Source organism: Mus caroli, chromosome 2 (genome assembly GCF_900094665.2).
Source record: "Mus caroli chromosome 2, CAROLI_EIJ_v1.1, whole genome shotgun sequence".
NCBI lineage: Eukaryota > Metazoa > Chordata > Mammalia > Rodentia > Muridae > Mus > Mus caroli.
In genome coordinates, this window is record NC_034571.1 from 47,250,827 (window position 1) to 47,265,300 (window position 14,474).

The window sequence follows — 14,474 nt, forward strand, 5'->3', positions numbered from 1 at the left end:
GCTGTCCTGGAACTAACTTTGTAGACCAGGCTGGCCTCGAACTCAGAAATCCGCCTGCCTCTGCCTCCTGAGTGCTGGGATTAAAGGTGTGTGCCACCATGCCCGGCTAGAGTGAACTAAATCTTAAGTAAAGGAGGAAAGCACAAACAGAAAAGATACCTTTAAGCATCACTAGAAGTATTTCCCTTTATGTGACGAAGAAAAATTACACATGACTTAAGTCCAAAAGGGGGGGAACACCTTTAGCCAGCAATTAGCAATTAGACCCTGCTGGAAACTTATATGCTCCTTAGGATGCACCACTGTTGAATTTTAACTTTTAGACTAAACGTGCCAAGTCTTCGCAAAAAACTCAAAGTGGCTACAAAAGAAGATGAAACTACTCAATGCTATCAACGTAAGATTAAAGCCAGTGTTAATAGAAATTAAAGGGGAAATGACACAGTTACATTACAGACAATTATGTAACCTGATACACAGGTTAAGTACGTTATAGAAGGTACCAAACAACCTGAAGAAAAACTTGAGCAAGATTACAGCACAGCTCCCAAAGTTGAAAATGGAAGCAAGCAGTCATTCCTCCTCACTTACCATAGCGGGATTCAGAAAATGGCTAAGCCAGTGGTGGTGAGGGTCCAGAAGATGCGCGGTCTCAGAATCTCTGCCTTCCACCCAGTTGCTGAGTCAAGACGATGAGACGGCACACAGATCCTATCTAATGAGGTCATTTTTAAGTTTACTTATGTATGTATGACATTCTCAACACATACATCCTATCACTTAAGACATTACAAAAACTGTATTCATTGAACAAAACATTCCACATCCGACAACACGTTGGGCACAAGTGGCAAGCAGAAAGAAAACTGTTGCCCTGAAATTCTGTCCTCTTCAAAACATGTTCTGTACAGGGCTGGGAAAATGTCTCAGGGGTTAAGAGGCCTTGCTACTCCTACAGAGAACCTGGGTTCCATTCCCAACAACAACCTGGTGGTTCACTACAGCCTGTAACTCCAGTTCAAGGGGGTCTGACGCCCTCTTCTGGCTTTTGAAAACACCAAGCACGCATGTGATGTACATACATACATGCAGGCAAAACACACACATAAAATAAGATAAAATTATTTTAATGAATAAAAATGTGCGGTGTCGTCTTTCTGCCCTGCAGCATTCAAGGGGCTTGACAATTCATCCGGTGGGGACTCCTAGCTCAAGGATGAGAAGGTCACTTACATCATTTCAGAGGAGCTTGGTTTGCATAAAAACCATATTGCTCTGCAGAAGGAAACAGAACATCTCATTTCGAACACATACCACCCACAATAAAATCCTGTAAGACTACAGTAAAGGCCATCCAGGATTAAGAAGCAAGATTGATTCTGGCTAAAGCACGAAAGGCTCCGTGAATGAGAGGCCTTGAAGGCTGGGGTAGAACTGGAGACAACAAAACATCAAGAAAAAGAAGTTTTCAGGGGGCTGGTGAGATAGCTCAGTGGGTAAGAGCACCCGACTGCTCTTCCGAAGGTCCAGAGTTCAAATCCCAGCAACCACATGGTGGCTCACAACCATCCGCAACGAGATCTGGCGCCCTCTTCTGGAGTGTCTGAAGACAGCTACAGTGTACTTACATATAATAAATAAATCTTTTAAAAAAAAAAAAGAAGTTTTCAGGCTGAGCAGTGGCAGTGCACACCTTAGATCCCAGCACTGGGAGGCAGAGGCAGGTGGATCTCCATGAGTGTGAGGTCACGATGCTCTATAAAGCTAGTTCCAGGACAGCCAAGACTACATAGAGAAACACTGTCTTGGACAACCAAACCAAAGAGAGGGGAGGGGAGGGGAGGGGAGGAACAGGGGGAAGTTGTTTTCAGCACACAAAGCTGGGGCAGGGATGTGGGGAGCAGGGCATGGCTCATGTTGGTCAAATACAAGACAAAGGGAGACCTCCTGAAGATAAAAATCCTCAAAACTGTAACAAGTTAAAACTTACTGGGTATATGACAAAGAAGACACTTTAATGGAAGTATACTATTTGTCTTCTAGATGGTATAGTGAAAAGATGAAAATATACCAGTCCCTCAGTCTAGTCCTCAGACACTTATTGCAATTTCCCTTACAAGACGAACTTTTCAGACTTCCAGCCTTCGTGACTTCCTGACTTTTATCTCTGGGCACAGTGCCCTGCCTGACAGCCCACACCAGCCTCCTCGGTAAGTGGCTCAGGAACTACAGACCTTCCAGCCGTTCATCAATATCAAAGACAAATATCCATTTAAGCTCAGGAGAGCTCCACACCTCATCAGCACTAATGCATTCCTTAATTCAAGTGTCTTCGCACACTTCATCTTTAGAATCACCTTGTTCTGCAAAACCTCACTTCATTCCGTGGTCTCGTCAAGGTCCTGCACATCCTTCCTTCACTAACTCACTTAAGTCTGAGGACATGTGGCTACATGCCTTCTCCTGAGACCCATTATGAGCAGAGAATGACCTGTCTTCCTCTGTGCACAGTAAAGAAGAAAAACAGTCCACTCAAAGACTATGAAATAAGGGAATTTCAGCAGAGGTGTGGTGCCATTTTACAGTTTCCATGCTCTGCTTTAAGAAGATCTGGGCCTTTATGTCAGAAAGAAAGGAAGGAAGAAGAAAAAGAGGGAGGGAGAGAGTGACAGACAGACAGTGGTATAAAGTAACACTTTCTTCTTAAGTGTAGCACTAAGAAGAAATATTTCATTTGCTGTTTTGGTTTCTATTTGTTTTCTCAATAGTTTATTTTCATGCACTATACCTTGATTCTCACCAAGTAAAACACACACACACACACACAATCAGGTAAAACATATATAGAAACTCACGCACTCACTGTAACAGCTCCAAAACACAGTCATCTAGACAAAACCCCGGGTCCCTGGTCAAAGGCCTAGCTCTGGGGGAGAGAGGGACAGCAAGCCAGTGCCTTCAGCTCAGACACTTCTTACTGGCTCCTTCCAGTAGTTAGCCTCCATTTCTGGGTCACTGTCCTCGCCCCCACTCCTAACCGCAGTCCCGCCCAAACCACCTTCCGGACAAAACCCGCGAGTGCCTGCCTATTGAGCAGGGGCGGGTGAGAAAAGAGCCCGTGTCCCCACGAGTGGGAGCCAGACCTGCTGGGCCCGTGACGGCCACTTCGGGCGCGCGCTTTCGCTTTCCGGTTCCCGTTTCCCTGGAGACTCAGTTTGGAAGGGCGGAGCCCGGCTGGGTCGGTCCCTTGGCTCCTTTGAGGCTCCTGTGCAAGATGCCCCGCGGGCATCTGGGCTTCTCTCCAAACTCATTCCTAGGCCTTGCCCCGTCTCTCCAGCGCGTTCTCAAGCCCGATCCCCGACACTTCCTTCCCGCCAGCAGGGTCCGCCCAGGCTCATCACCGGTGGAACGCAGAGCACAGGAAGAAGGTACCCTCCTGCCCACAAAACTCAATCACTTGGCCGAAATGGCGCTGGAGCCTGGGACACAAGAAATCTAGCCCAGTAAAATCAAAGAAATATAAAGGCAAACGCAGAGTACGAACTCGTCTTGTAAAGAAATAGAAACTGAAATTGTGAGATACCAATATTCAACCGGTGTGCTCAAATTAGCAGATCCCACAAACCAGCAAACATTTCTAAAGATTTGGACATCTCTCAGGGACTCAGAACACAGTTCCCCACATTCGCACTTTAGCTTGCCCTATTCTTGAAGCCAAATCCCGCTGACCCCTTCCTGACTCTCTCCTGCATTTTTGTTGACCCTAAGCCAGTCACAGAAAACAGGATTCTTCTTCCCCAAAGTTGGGTCATATAAAATAGACACCTCTCGTCCCAAACAAGCTATGAAACATACTCCCCTCTCTCTGAGGGAAGTCCCATTCCCGCATTAAGGAATGCTGCACGGAGCAAAGATGAATCCACACAGGCTAGGATGGCTAATCTTGACTGTCAACTTGATTAGTTTGGGAAGAGAACCTTCAGCTGGGAAACTATCTCTATACTGTAGGCATGTCTGTGGCATTTTCTGTCCTTTTTTCATTTTTTGGTTTTTCGAGATAGGATTTCTCTGTGAAGCCCTGGCTATCCTGGAACTTGCTCTGTATACCAGGTTAGCCTTGAACACAGGGATATCAGCCTGCCTTGGCTAGAATTAAAGGGGTGTACTGCCACTATTGGAATGTGGCATTTTCTTGATTGCTAATTTAGGCAGAAGAGGTGAGCCTCCCGTGGGCGGCACCATCCTTAGGCAGGTAAAAGTGAGCAGACAGGAAGTGGTCAGCAGCAGTCCTGCCAGGCTCCTGCTTGAGGTTCCTGGCTTGCTGTGCTGTAAACTAAACTAGTAACCTGTAAACTAAAATAGACCTTGACCTTCCCAGGGTGCTTTGGGTCATGGAGTTTATCCCAGCAATAGAGATCAAACCAGAACAGGAAAGCAAACTTCTGTCCAGTCACAGTTCCCAAAGCTGTCCAATCTTTATCTACCTTGAGCATAAAAACTGTATTTTTCGGGCCTCTGGCTGTTTCTCTCGGATGACCTCTGTGTCACATTCAATGCTAATAAGCTATTAATAAAATTAGTATGCTGTTCTGATGCTCTTCTTCTTTTCAGTAGGTTTGGTAGCTGTGACCTTTACCGTGACTAAGGTAAAGTCTTCCTGTTGTAGCATTATCAAAACACAACGACATGCAAACGTGAAAGTGTGCAATTATCCTCCAACTTAGCAGCTCTACTCTTAGAAGTTCCCCTCCAACACTAGTGCATGAGTGACCCCATGAGGCCGGACAGAAATGAATATATGTTGCTTGTAGTGAGGAGTCCACTCAGCTGACCAATGAAAGGACCTACTTATATACTTGATGGTACTTCAAGGCTATGAAGATTTTAGGACAGAATGAGGTAGGTCTCCTCTCCATGTAGTTATATAGTTCCTCAATTTATAGTTTATTTCCAGATCTTCCTGTCTCGGCCTTCAAAATGCTAGGATTTCAAGCCGATGCCACCATGCTGACACATCCCCACTATGCCAATTTGAATGCCTAACAAACATCTAAAATGTAATGAGAGCAAACAGAAAGAACACTTTTCCCCTATGTTTTGGATTGAAGCCAGTGCCTGTGCACGCGAGGCCAGCGCTATCCTCCTGACTCCCTGCTTCCTACTCTGTCACCTTGCTTACACCCCACATTTATGTTCTTGATACAGCATGGTGGCCTCCTTTCCTTTTGCTGCGATCAAATCCCTGGACATAATCAGGTTTATGGAGAAAGGGTTTCTCCTGGCTCACAGCTTCATCTGCAGGATGGCAGGAACTTGAGACAACCAATAGCACCACACCCACAGATAGGAGCAGAAAGCAATGGACTACCAACTGCTTAGCTTGATTCCTCCTCTCTTATGCAACTTCTGCAACCCAGGATCCCTTGCTCAGAGAACAGCGCCACCAATGTTATTATAACCACAGAGATGCAGTAGCCTAAACAATCCCTCACTGAAACTTTTTCTAGGTGATTCTAGCTACATTGTGTCAAATGTGTTGTGGTAAATCCCCAACCCAAGTAACCCCATGCAAAAAAAAAAAAAAAAAAACACAACTCAATTAGTATGAATATAAGTTGCACGCCTAGGTTGGGCAGATCTGTCACTGCACTACTCTATTCTCCAGCTGTGAGATCCCTTATAACTTGTGGGTTCTCTAAACCTCGTGCTTTTGCTCCATTTTCCTTCCAACTCCTCCTCCTCCGTCATCCTCTCTTCTCTCCCTCTCCTCCTTCTCCCTAAAACTTTTTAGCTCCACCTTCCCTTCCACTGCCAATCACCAGCTCTAGCCTTTATTTTACAAGTTAAAATGGCAGTTACCTGAGTATGTGACTCACTCTTTGTCCCAGGCAGCCCCTCTGGGGGAAGTGGAATTAGTCTCAAAATACAAACAGCACCAGGACAATCCACAATACAAATTGGCAAAACTAAACTTAATATACAATTATAAAGACCCTTTCTAAAGTTTTAAAATATTGAAACAATGTTTGACATTTTCATAAACTACATTCATGTTGGCAAAAAAAGAATCACAAGGTGACACTGTAAGAAGTTTCCCCCCTCCCTAACATACCTGGGAATAGCAAAATGGAAACTTTCTTTTTTCCAAGTCTGATCATTTATTTATTCATTTATTTATTACCCTTAAAGAATTATTTTTTAGTAGACTTGACATTTAAGTAGAAGTACTCAGCTTCCTTCATTCTCAAACAAAAGTTTAGCGTAGTCTGCAGCCTGCTCTTTGTTTTTGCTGCCCTGTTTCTTCAGAGCTTCGTGAACTTTTGTGTGGTAGGTCATGTGGTGTAACAAGACACCAGCTCTTTGGGGCTTTAGTCTTGGACTTCCCACCTTCTCTGTTAAAGGACATCCTGACGACATACTAGTGGACATCATTGTCTTTAGAGAGATTGGGGTTTTCAGATTCTGTGAGATCTTTGGGGTCTCAACTACCAAGACACAGTGGTGTCCCTCAGCGTAGTAGCACTCCTCTCTCCTTTTTCTACAATAACCACGTTGAGAACATCACCCACAATCCATCCCTGGGCAGATTTGTGTGCTTTGGTCCTTGGTCTCTATAAGAATGTCCCTTTCTCAACAACAAAAGAGGGTCTGCTGTAGTCAAGACACCCTGCCTCATAGGAAAACCTTGTTTATCATTCCCACCACTGCTTGAGACCTCGTAGCCCTCCCATCCTTCATCTAGAACATCACCAGGAATGTCTGCAACTCTTGGCTTCTCATAGAAAGTACAAAGTTTGTGTTCACTGTCCACTGTGGTGTAGCTGGTGGCTGGGAGGGATATTCAGCTTGATCGTGACACAGCCCACAGCTCGGGAGGCAGCACAGAAAGGGGTGAGGACAAAGCAAAGGGGAAATTTTAATCACTACCTCTTGAATAAATTTTAGACATATTCTCTCTCTTTCATGTGTGTGTGAGAGAAATGTGTGTGTGTGTGTGTGTGTGTGTGTGTGTGTGTGTGTGTGTGTGTGTAGGGGGGCGGGATAGGGCCAGTAAGATGTCTCAGTGAGTAAACGTCTCGCAAGCCTAACAACCTGAGTTTGATCCACGGGCTCCTCATGGTAAAAGGAGATAACAGACTCTACAAGTTATCTTCAGTTCTCCATATGCTATGTGGTGTACTTGGACACACACATACACACACATATACACACCTACAGAGTCAATGTTGTTCTTCCCACAATCTCTAAAGCACTGTATATAGAAACTAAAAAACAAGTATAACAGGTAGAGCTACCATTTATGATAGCACCATTTATGAACCTAAGGCTTAATGATGGGTTTAAGGACAGCCTGGGCTACGTAGAAAGACCCAGTCTCAGAGGAAGAAGAAGAAAGGGAGATGGAGGAGGAGAAGGAGCAGGAGGAAGAAAAGGAGAAAGGAGGGAAGGGGAGGCAAATAGAGGAGGAGGAAGAAGAAAGGAAGAGAAGGAGGGAGGGAGGCACGTGGGAGGGAGGGAGAGAAGGAAGGGAGCAACTGAGCTTGCCTGCTCCTTAGTTCCTCCAGAGTTTACAGGAGCACATAAACAACAGCTTCTTGCAGGCTGACCACATCACTTCAAGTCCCCAGGCCTCTGGGCTTCTCCCAGATGCTTGAGGATGAAACAAAATATTTTGAGCATTAGAAGAGGCTGGAGACCTCGTCTATATACAAACACAAGCTTGCAAGGAATCTTCCCAAACTTTTGTACAGCATAGGAACCAAGTAGAATGAATTAAATTTTTTTTCAGTCTCCTGGAGAATGGTTTGTGACAAATGATACAGAACCCATTTTGAAAGATCTGGAAGTGCAGCACCCTGCTGCACAAATGACATCATGGCCTCTCTTACTGAACAGCAAGAAGTTGGAGGTGGCACCAACTCTGTTCTGGCCGAAGCCCTTCCGGAACTAGTTGAATAACTTCTTAGGGCTAGAGTTTTAGAGATGATAGAAGATTATGAAACAGCACACACACACACACACACACACACACACACACACACAAAGCCTATGAGCATCCTTCTGATTGGATGACAGGATCCTGTAAATCTCTTGGGATGCTGATGAAGTATCATCTCTACTTCTTACCCCAATAATGAGCGCACACCGTGTGAACAACACAGTTTTGGTCACACTTACTGCTCATCCATCTGTATCTATTTCCCATGATTCCAGTAACTTCAATAATGAACACATCAGAGTTGTAAACTTCTGAGATCTGGTAAAGCATGGATTGTTTTTTTTTTTTTTTTTTTTTAAGGAAGAAACTAAAAGTACTCTTGTCCTTTTGAGGACGTGATAACAAAAAAGAGAGAATGGTGCTGAGAAAGACTGTTGGATAGCTGCTGGATGTCATTAAAGGAGAAGAAAATCTCATTGGTGCACAAAGCAACACTACTGTCGGAAGTGGTGAAGATGTCATTATAACAGGCAACAAAGTGGCAAACATGGCTCTTCACGATGCAAGCAAATACAATACCATGTTGGTAAGGCTCAACTCAAAATGAGATCTCAGAAGACAATAAAAGAGTTGGAGCTACAGCTCTCCCCAGATTGATTCCTCTTACTCTTGGAGAAATAGGACATTTCTTCAAGGTATGGAGGGAACAGAGTTTGCCTCCATTAAGATAGAGATGCGTGGGAGGTTGCATGAAACCTCCCATGAAAAAGAAGGTGGTACCATTTCTACTATACTATGTTGAGGTTCTATAGATGATCTGATGACTGATATAGGAAGAGCAAAAGATGATGGTGTTAATGCATTGAAGTTCTCGCAGGGGATAAACATCTTGCTTTGGGGCAGGAGGGTGCATGATTGGAAATTGAACTAGCCAAGCACATCACACCATATGGAGAGCCAAGACCTGGACTTGAACAGTATACTAGAAAGAAGCTTGTTGTAGCGTTTGAAGCTATTATATGGGCACTGTCAGAAATTTCTAGGGTTAAAGCCAGTGACATAATCTCTTAAGTCTGTGTAGTGAACCAAGAAGGAAATAAAACTGCTGGGTTAGATCTTAAGGCAGAAATTCTGCTGTAAAAGCCATGCTGGAAGCTGGTATTCTTGATACTTACTTGGAAAAGTATTGGGCAGTTAAGTTGGCTACTAATATTGCAGTTGCTGTACTTAGAGTGGATCGGGTCAATCATCGTGACTAAACCATCTCAGGGCTACAAATCTCTAAGAAGAAAATAGGCTGGGATGAAGACCAACATGTCTGACAGCTTTTTTTATGTAGATGAAGGTTTTATGGTCTTCTTACATTCATAAATGCTTTGATTTTTCCATTCACTGATGAATGATGAAAATTTTTCCTTTTTTATCTGAAAGTTTTATGGAAGCTCAGGGCATTTCAAAATAGTCAAAACAGTCTTTAAATAGAACAGATCCAGAGGACTCACACATCTCAATTTTAAAGTATTACTTCAAACTTACAGTGACTGAAATGAGACAGAAATGACATAAAGACAATCCCAGCCAGAAAAAATTCCCATTTACATGACTCTGGTGGTTTGGATCTGAAAGGCCCCCAAAGGCCACAACATGGTGAAGGTTTGATCTGTGGTGCTGTTGGGAAGTGAGGCCTCATCAGAGGTAGGTCAATGAGGGTACACTCTTTAAGGGACACTGGGACCCTGGCCTCTTCCCCTGCCTTTGCTTCGTGGCCACCAGCTTACTCTACTTTACTCTCCGCCATCGGTGCACTTCCATACCACAGGCCCAAAGCAACAAAGCAAAGGGAACTTCGACTGAAGTCTCTGAAATTGAACTAAGGTTTGTTTTCCCCTGACAGCTGACTTCTCCAGTGATGTAATGATGACATGTTACCCCCGGCTAAGGGACGAGCAGGTAACTGGTAAATCACCCTTTCTGGATATGCGAGGGAATGTTCCCAAGAGAATGTGTAGCATTGTCTCATCTACTGTGACTCTAGTAGAATAAAACAGAAGAAAGGCAAAGTTTCCATAGACACCTTTTAAGACTAGAAATCTTACTACACAGCCCACTTTGGCTTTGAGCTCAGAACATTCCTGTTTCCACCTCAGATTCCTGAGGGTTAGAATCACACTATACAGCACAACACTTGGCCAAATTCAACTTATTTTATTAATTATCTTTTCCTTTTTTGTTTTGTTAGAAAAGGGACATCTGTTTCCCACCATTACAAACTCAGACTACAGCCATATCATCAGCTTCGCTGTGCCTGTGGCTTGCAGATCATGGGGCTTCTCTCCAAGAGCCAAACCGTCATAACGAAACCCTATCTGTGGGCATCACAAGCTGCTGCAGCTCTGATAAACTATGTGGTTGAATAATTATCAAGAAGAGCACCAAGACTATTCACTGGGGAAATAATGGCTTTAAGACATGAGACAGCCACATACAAAGGAATGAAGAAAAGTCTGAGGGTGTGACTTAGTATAGGCACTAACTTAGCCAGCACTCTCCCCCAAATGAAAGTGGACCTTTGCCTAAAAAACATATATGTAAACCAACAGCTATTAACCCAAGCTAATGGAAAGACCTACATGTAAGCACTAAGTTGAAAATGTACAGGGAAGACTTCATGACATTGGATTTGGACAGGGCTTGGGAAGCAATGACACCACAAATACTGGAGGAAAATACAAAATTTTAAAAATTTTATAAAAAAAAAATGTGTCATTGGACTTGCAAAACCACCCATAGGATGAGAGGAAAATATTTGCACATTGAATATATGTAAGGGATTAATATAGTATAAAAATTTTAAAGTAAAATAACAAGTTGATTTAAAATTAGACATGGGATTGCAGAGATGGATCAGCTATTCAGAGCACTTAACAAAGGACCTTGGTTTCAGTTCTTAGCACCACATTGTGGCTCACAACCATCTGTAACTCCTCTTAGAGGGAATCCAATGCCCTCTTCTGGCATCTTTGAGCATGAGACACAAACATAGTGTGCATACTTATGAGAGACCAAATCTTTTGGGTTAGACTCCATCTTAGAGAACCTGATCTAAGGTTGAACTCAAGTTAACTAACAGGCTGGTACCTAGCATCAGTTTCCGGGTTATTCCCCAACAAATCTGCACCTCCAGGTTACAAGTCAGCCCCTGACACTTCACTTCCTAACCACCACCAATCAGGAGGAAAATGGAAGTTAAGTTTATGATTTGGCTCTTGAGCAACAACCAGTTATGTTAAAGGCCGTAATGCCCTTCCAATCAGGTAAGTATTACGCTAGATACCCACTTCTTGCCTCTATAAATGCTTGCCTAAAACTAGGCTCAGGGCTCAACCTTCCTGCTGTGTCAGGGTTGGCAGGGAGCCCAAGCTCGAGCTTGAATAAAGAGACCGTGATGTGATTGCATCAGAATCAGCTCCTTGGTGATCTTTTTTATTGGGGGGTCCATAAATGTTTCCTGGCACAACACTTACACACAGGCAAACCTTCATACACATAAAAGTGTTATAGAAGATTTGAACCTGTTCCTAGTTAGGGTGTGGCTCAGCCCTTAGTCCACACCTTCAATCCATCTGGCTGAAATATAGACACACCCTTAGTACTCACCTTTCATTCCAATCAATGAACGTAAAGTTAGTGGAAGGAAGCAGCTATGTTTGAAAGTGATATCTAATTGAGTTAGCAGAAAGAATGATGAATCAGAGAAAATTTGACAAAGTAGGATATGCCCAACTCTCATGAAAGAAAGAGGAAAGGGAAACTAGTTCAGGGAGAAACAAAGCATATAGGAAGGAGAGAGTATAGGTCAAGAATGCAGTAGAGTTCATGGGGAGCAACACAGTAGAGTTGAGAGGGAGAGTAGAGCAGCACAGAGAGGGAGGAGTAAGCAGTTTTTACTGGCACAGAGGTACAGAGATTACAGAGAGATGATAATAAACTAGATGCAGATGAAGACAGAACAAAGCAGAGAATGAGAAAGTGCCAGAAGATTAGCACAGATTGCCAGAGTTAGTTTGAAGCCAAGCAGAGTAATTCAGTGAGAAGCTGAGAGAAGCCAGATTGAATCAGTCAGCATGGAGAGGAGTTTGAACCAGAACTGCTGAGTTGAACTGGCCAGCTAGAGTTCAGAAAGACCAAGAAAGGGTGAGCTTATTAAGCAGTAAGTCTCAGAAGGTGAAAACATTCTAGGTCAAGATTAGATTATACGGAGACTAGAAGCTTCCAGGACTAGGCCTAAATTAGCAGACAAAAGCAGTAAGCCTCCCAGACAGCAATTACAACAGGAGAATAAAAAGTTACTTTACATACAAGCAAATGAATGTAAATTTTTGATATAATAAAATCAGATAAAGCACTTGAACAGCACTTTTGCAAAGAAGACATGCAAATGGCAGGTAACCAAGCCCCTAAAAAGATGACATCACCAATTGCTAAGAAAACACAAATCACAATTACAATGAGGCAATACACTATAGCTTTTAGGACAGCAGTTGCTTAAAAAAGGAAAACCTGAAACACTTGCTTATTGCTAGAAGGGAAGTAAACAGCGCAGCTTCCTGGAAACAATGTGCGTATTCAAAGTATTGGAATTATAGGACCAGCAATTCCATTTCTCAATAGACACCTAAAACTGAAGACCTGCTTTGCACTCATGTGAAATGGAAGTTTCTGGATATGTCAGGTGATACAAATGCACGTGGTGTTTTACCGAGGCAAGACCTGTGGGAGGACATGCGATGTTTGGAGAACATCTAAATAGGATTCAACAGTTACAATGTGCTTACATAGCTAGCCTTGCCACACTTTGTTGGTTGCGATTCTTCAGCTTCATTGATCTTCACTTCGTTGAAGGAGGCATGGCAGAGAACTTCTCCTGCCATCCTGGCTGGTCCTGGTTGCTCCCCCTGACTTAAGTGTTGCTCATTCATGTTTGCTATCCTGACACTAGTGAACTGGACTGCTGGTATCCTGATAAACGGAGATTGGAATAGCCCCAAAGTACTACTGCTAAAGAGGTCCACATCCCCTTGTCCTATTTACTTTTCTCCCCTACCTCTGGAAGGTGGGCTAGAAGGGGGGTTGAAATGTTTGAGAACCCTTATTAAAAGTAGATTTTTAAAAATGTAAGCCTATATCCATGTTTTGTAACATTTTCATCACAGCCAAGTGGTAGAAGCAGCTCAAATCTCCTCCAACAGACAAGTGGGCAAACAAAATGAAGTGTGTCTCTCTGTGTATGTGTCTGTGTATGTTGCTAAGTATTGAATCCCGAAGAGCCTGGTATGCTGTCCATCCTAAGGGTAGCACTGCCATGACCTAAACACCCTCCACTAGCTCGCCCCTAAAGTCTCCTCCATCGCAACACTGCTGTCCTGGAAATCTAGCTTCCAACTCAAGGTCCTGGAACAGGAGCACCCTTTCTGATCAAGTGGCAGGTAGTAAATTTAGCTATAAGAAATTAGAAGGTTGGGCCTATAGCATGTGTCTGAAAAGAAACTGGCCAGACTGTTGCATGGGACAGCTTGGAAGGCAGATAATAAACTTAATTAGTTTCCAGAAAGCAGATAATAAACTTAGTTTCTAGACTTAAAAATAGTGCATGGAAAACAAAAAATTAGTAGCGTATGTCTGTTATTATTAGTAAGTAGACTTGATAAAGTGTTATTTAAAAATCAGCATACCTTGATAGCAGGTCCTGTGAGCCACCACTCTAGTCCCTGACCCTCTGTTATTCTATATATTCCCTAATCTCAAGTATTTTATTACAGTAATAGAAAACAGACTGAAACATTCTTCATATTTTTGAAAGCTATAAATGATCTTAATAGTCCCAAATAATAGCAGAAATGAAATTTTTGATAAATACAAATATTTGCTACAAATTATGCAGCTGAAGGCAATATCTCATTTCTAACAGAATATAAGAGTGATGACCATTTCTGGCAATAACCTTAAAACTTACAAGTAAAATATCAGGAACAGTAACAAAAAAAAAATCTCCCCTTCTGGCCATAGAACATTTTCTAATGTGAGTGGGGATTAAAGGTCTGTACCACCACGCCTGGCTTGAATTTAATCTTATTTTCCAGTCATGAAACATGTCAGAATAAAATCTGTGCAAAGATTCCTTGGCAAAAAAAAATGTACTTTCTCTATTGGGGAGTTTGAATTTTATCACTAAGGTTTCTGTACGTTCGCCAACAGAACGGAAACTTCAAGAAGGCAAGTGCTGAGTTTTGACTCCAGGCTTCCACAGCACCTACCACCTGGGCAAGGATACATTCCAAAGAGGCATGAGATCAGGAGGTCAAGGGCAGCTTGGGCTACCCAATGAGACTCTATTTCAAAAAAAGAAAGACTAGAGGGAGAGAGGGAGAGGGGGAGAGAGAGGGGGAGAAGAAGAAGAAGAAGAAGAAGAAGAAGAAGAAGAAGAAGAAGAAGAAGAAGAAGAAGAGGAGGAGGAGGAGGAGGAGGAGGAGGAGGA

At 43.1% G+C, this 14,474-nt stretch overlaps 1 protein-coding gene and 1 pseudogene across 6 annotated transcripts in view; one reads left to right on the forward strand and one right to left on the reverse strand.

Moving 5' to 3' along the window:
• Rbm43 (RNA binding motif protein 43) overlaps positions 1 to 3,488 on the reverse strand; it is a 10,880-nt gene extending 7,392 nt beyond the window's left edge. Inside the window, exons 1-2 of one of the 6 annotated variants that reach the window (XM_029469783.1) lie at positions 3,144 to 3,231; positions 592 to 715 (exon numbers count right to left, since the gene is read on the reverse strand). In XM_029469783.1, the coding sequence (XP_029325643.1) occupies positions 592 to 594 (3 nt within the window). In that variant the 5' untranslated portion in view covers positions 595 to 715; positions 3,144 to 3,231. Of the gene's footprint in view, positions 1 to 591; positions 716 to 1,693; positions 1,725 to 2,357; positions 2,511 to 2,855; positions 2,904 to 3,143 lie in introns of those variants that run through there. The other 5 variants (XM_029469798.1, XM_021156112.2, XM_021156111.2 and 2 more) reach the window with 5 other exon arrangements.
• A 1,387-nt stretch (positions 3,489 to 4,875) lies between these two features.
• On the forward strand, positions 4,876 to 9,198 carry LOC110305919 (annotated as a pseudogene).
• The last annotated feature ends 5,276 nt before the right edge of the window (positions 9,199 to 14,474 follow it).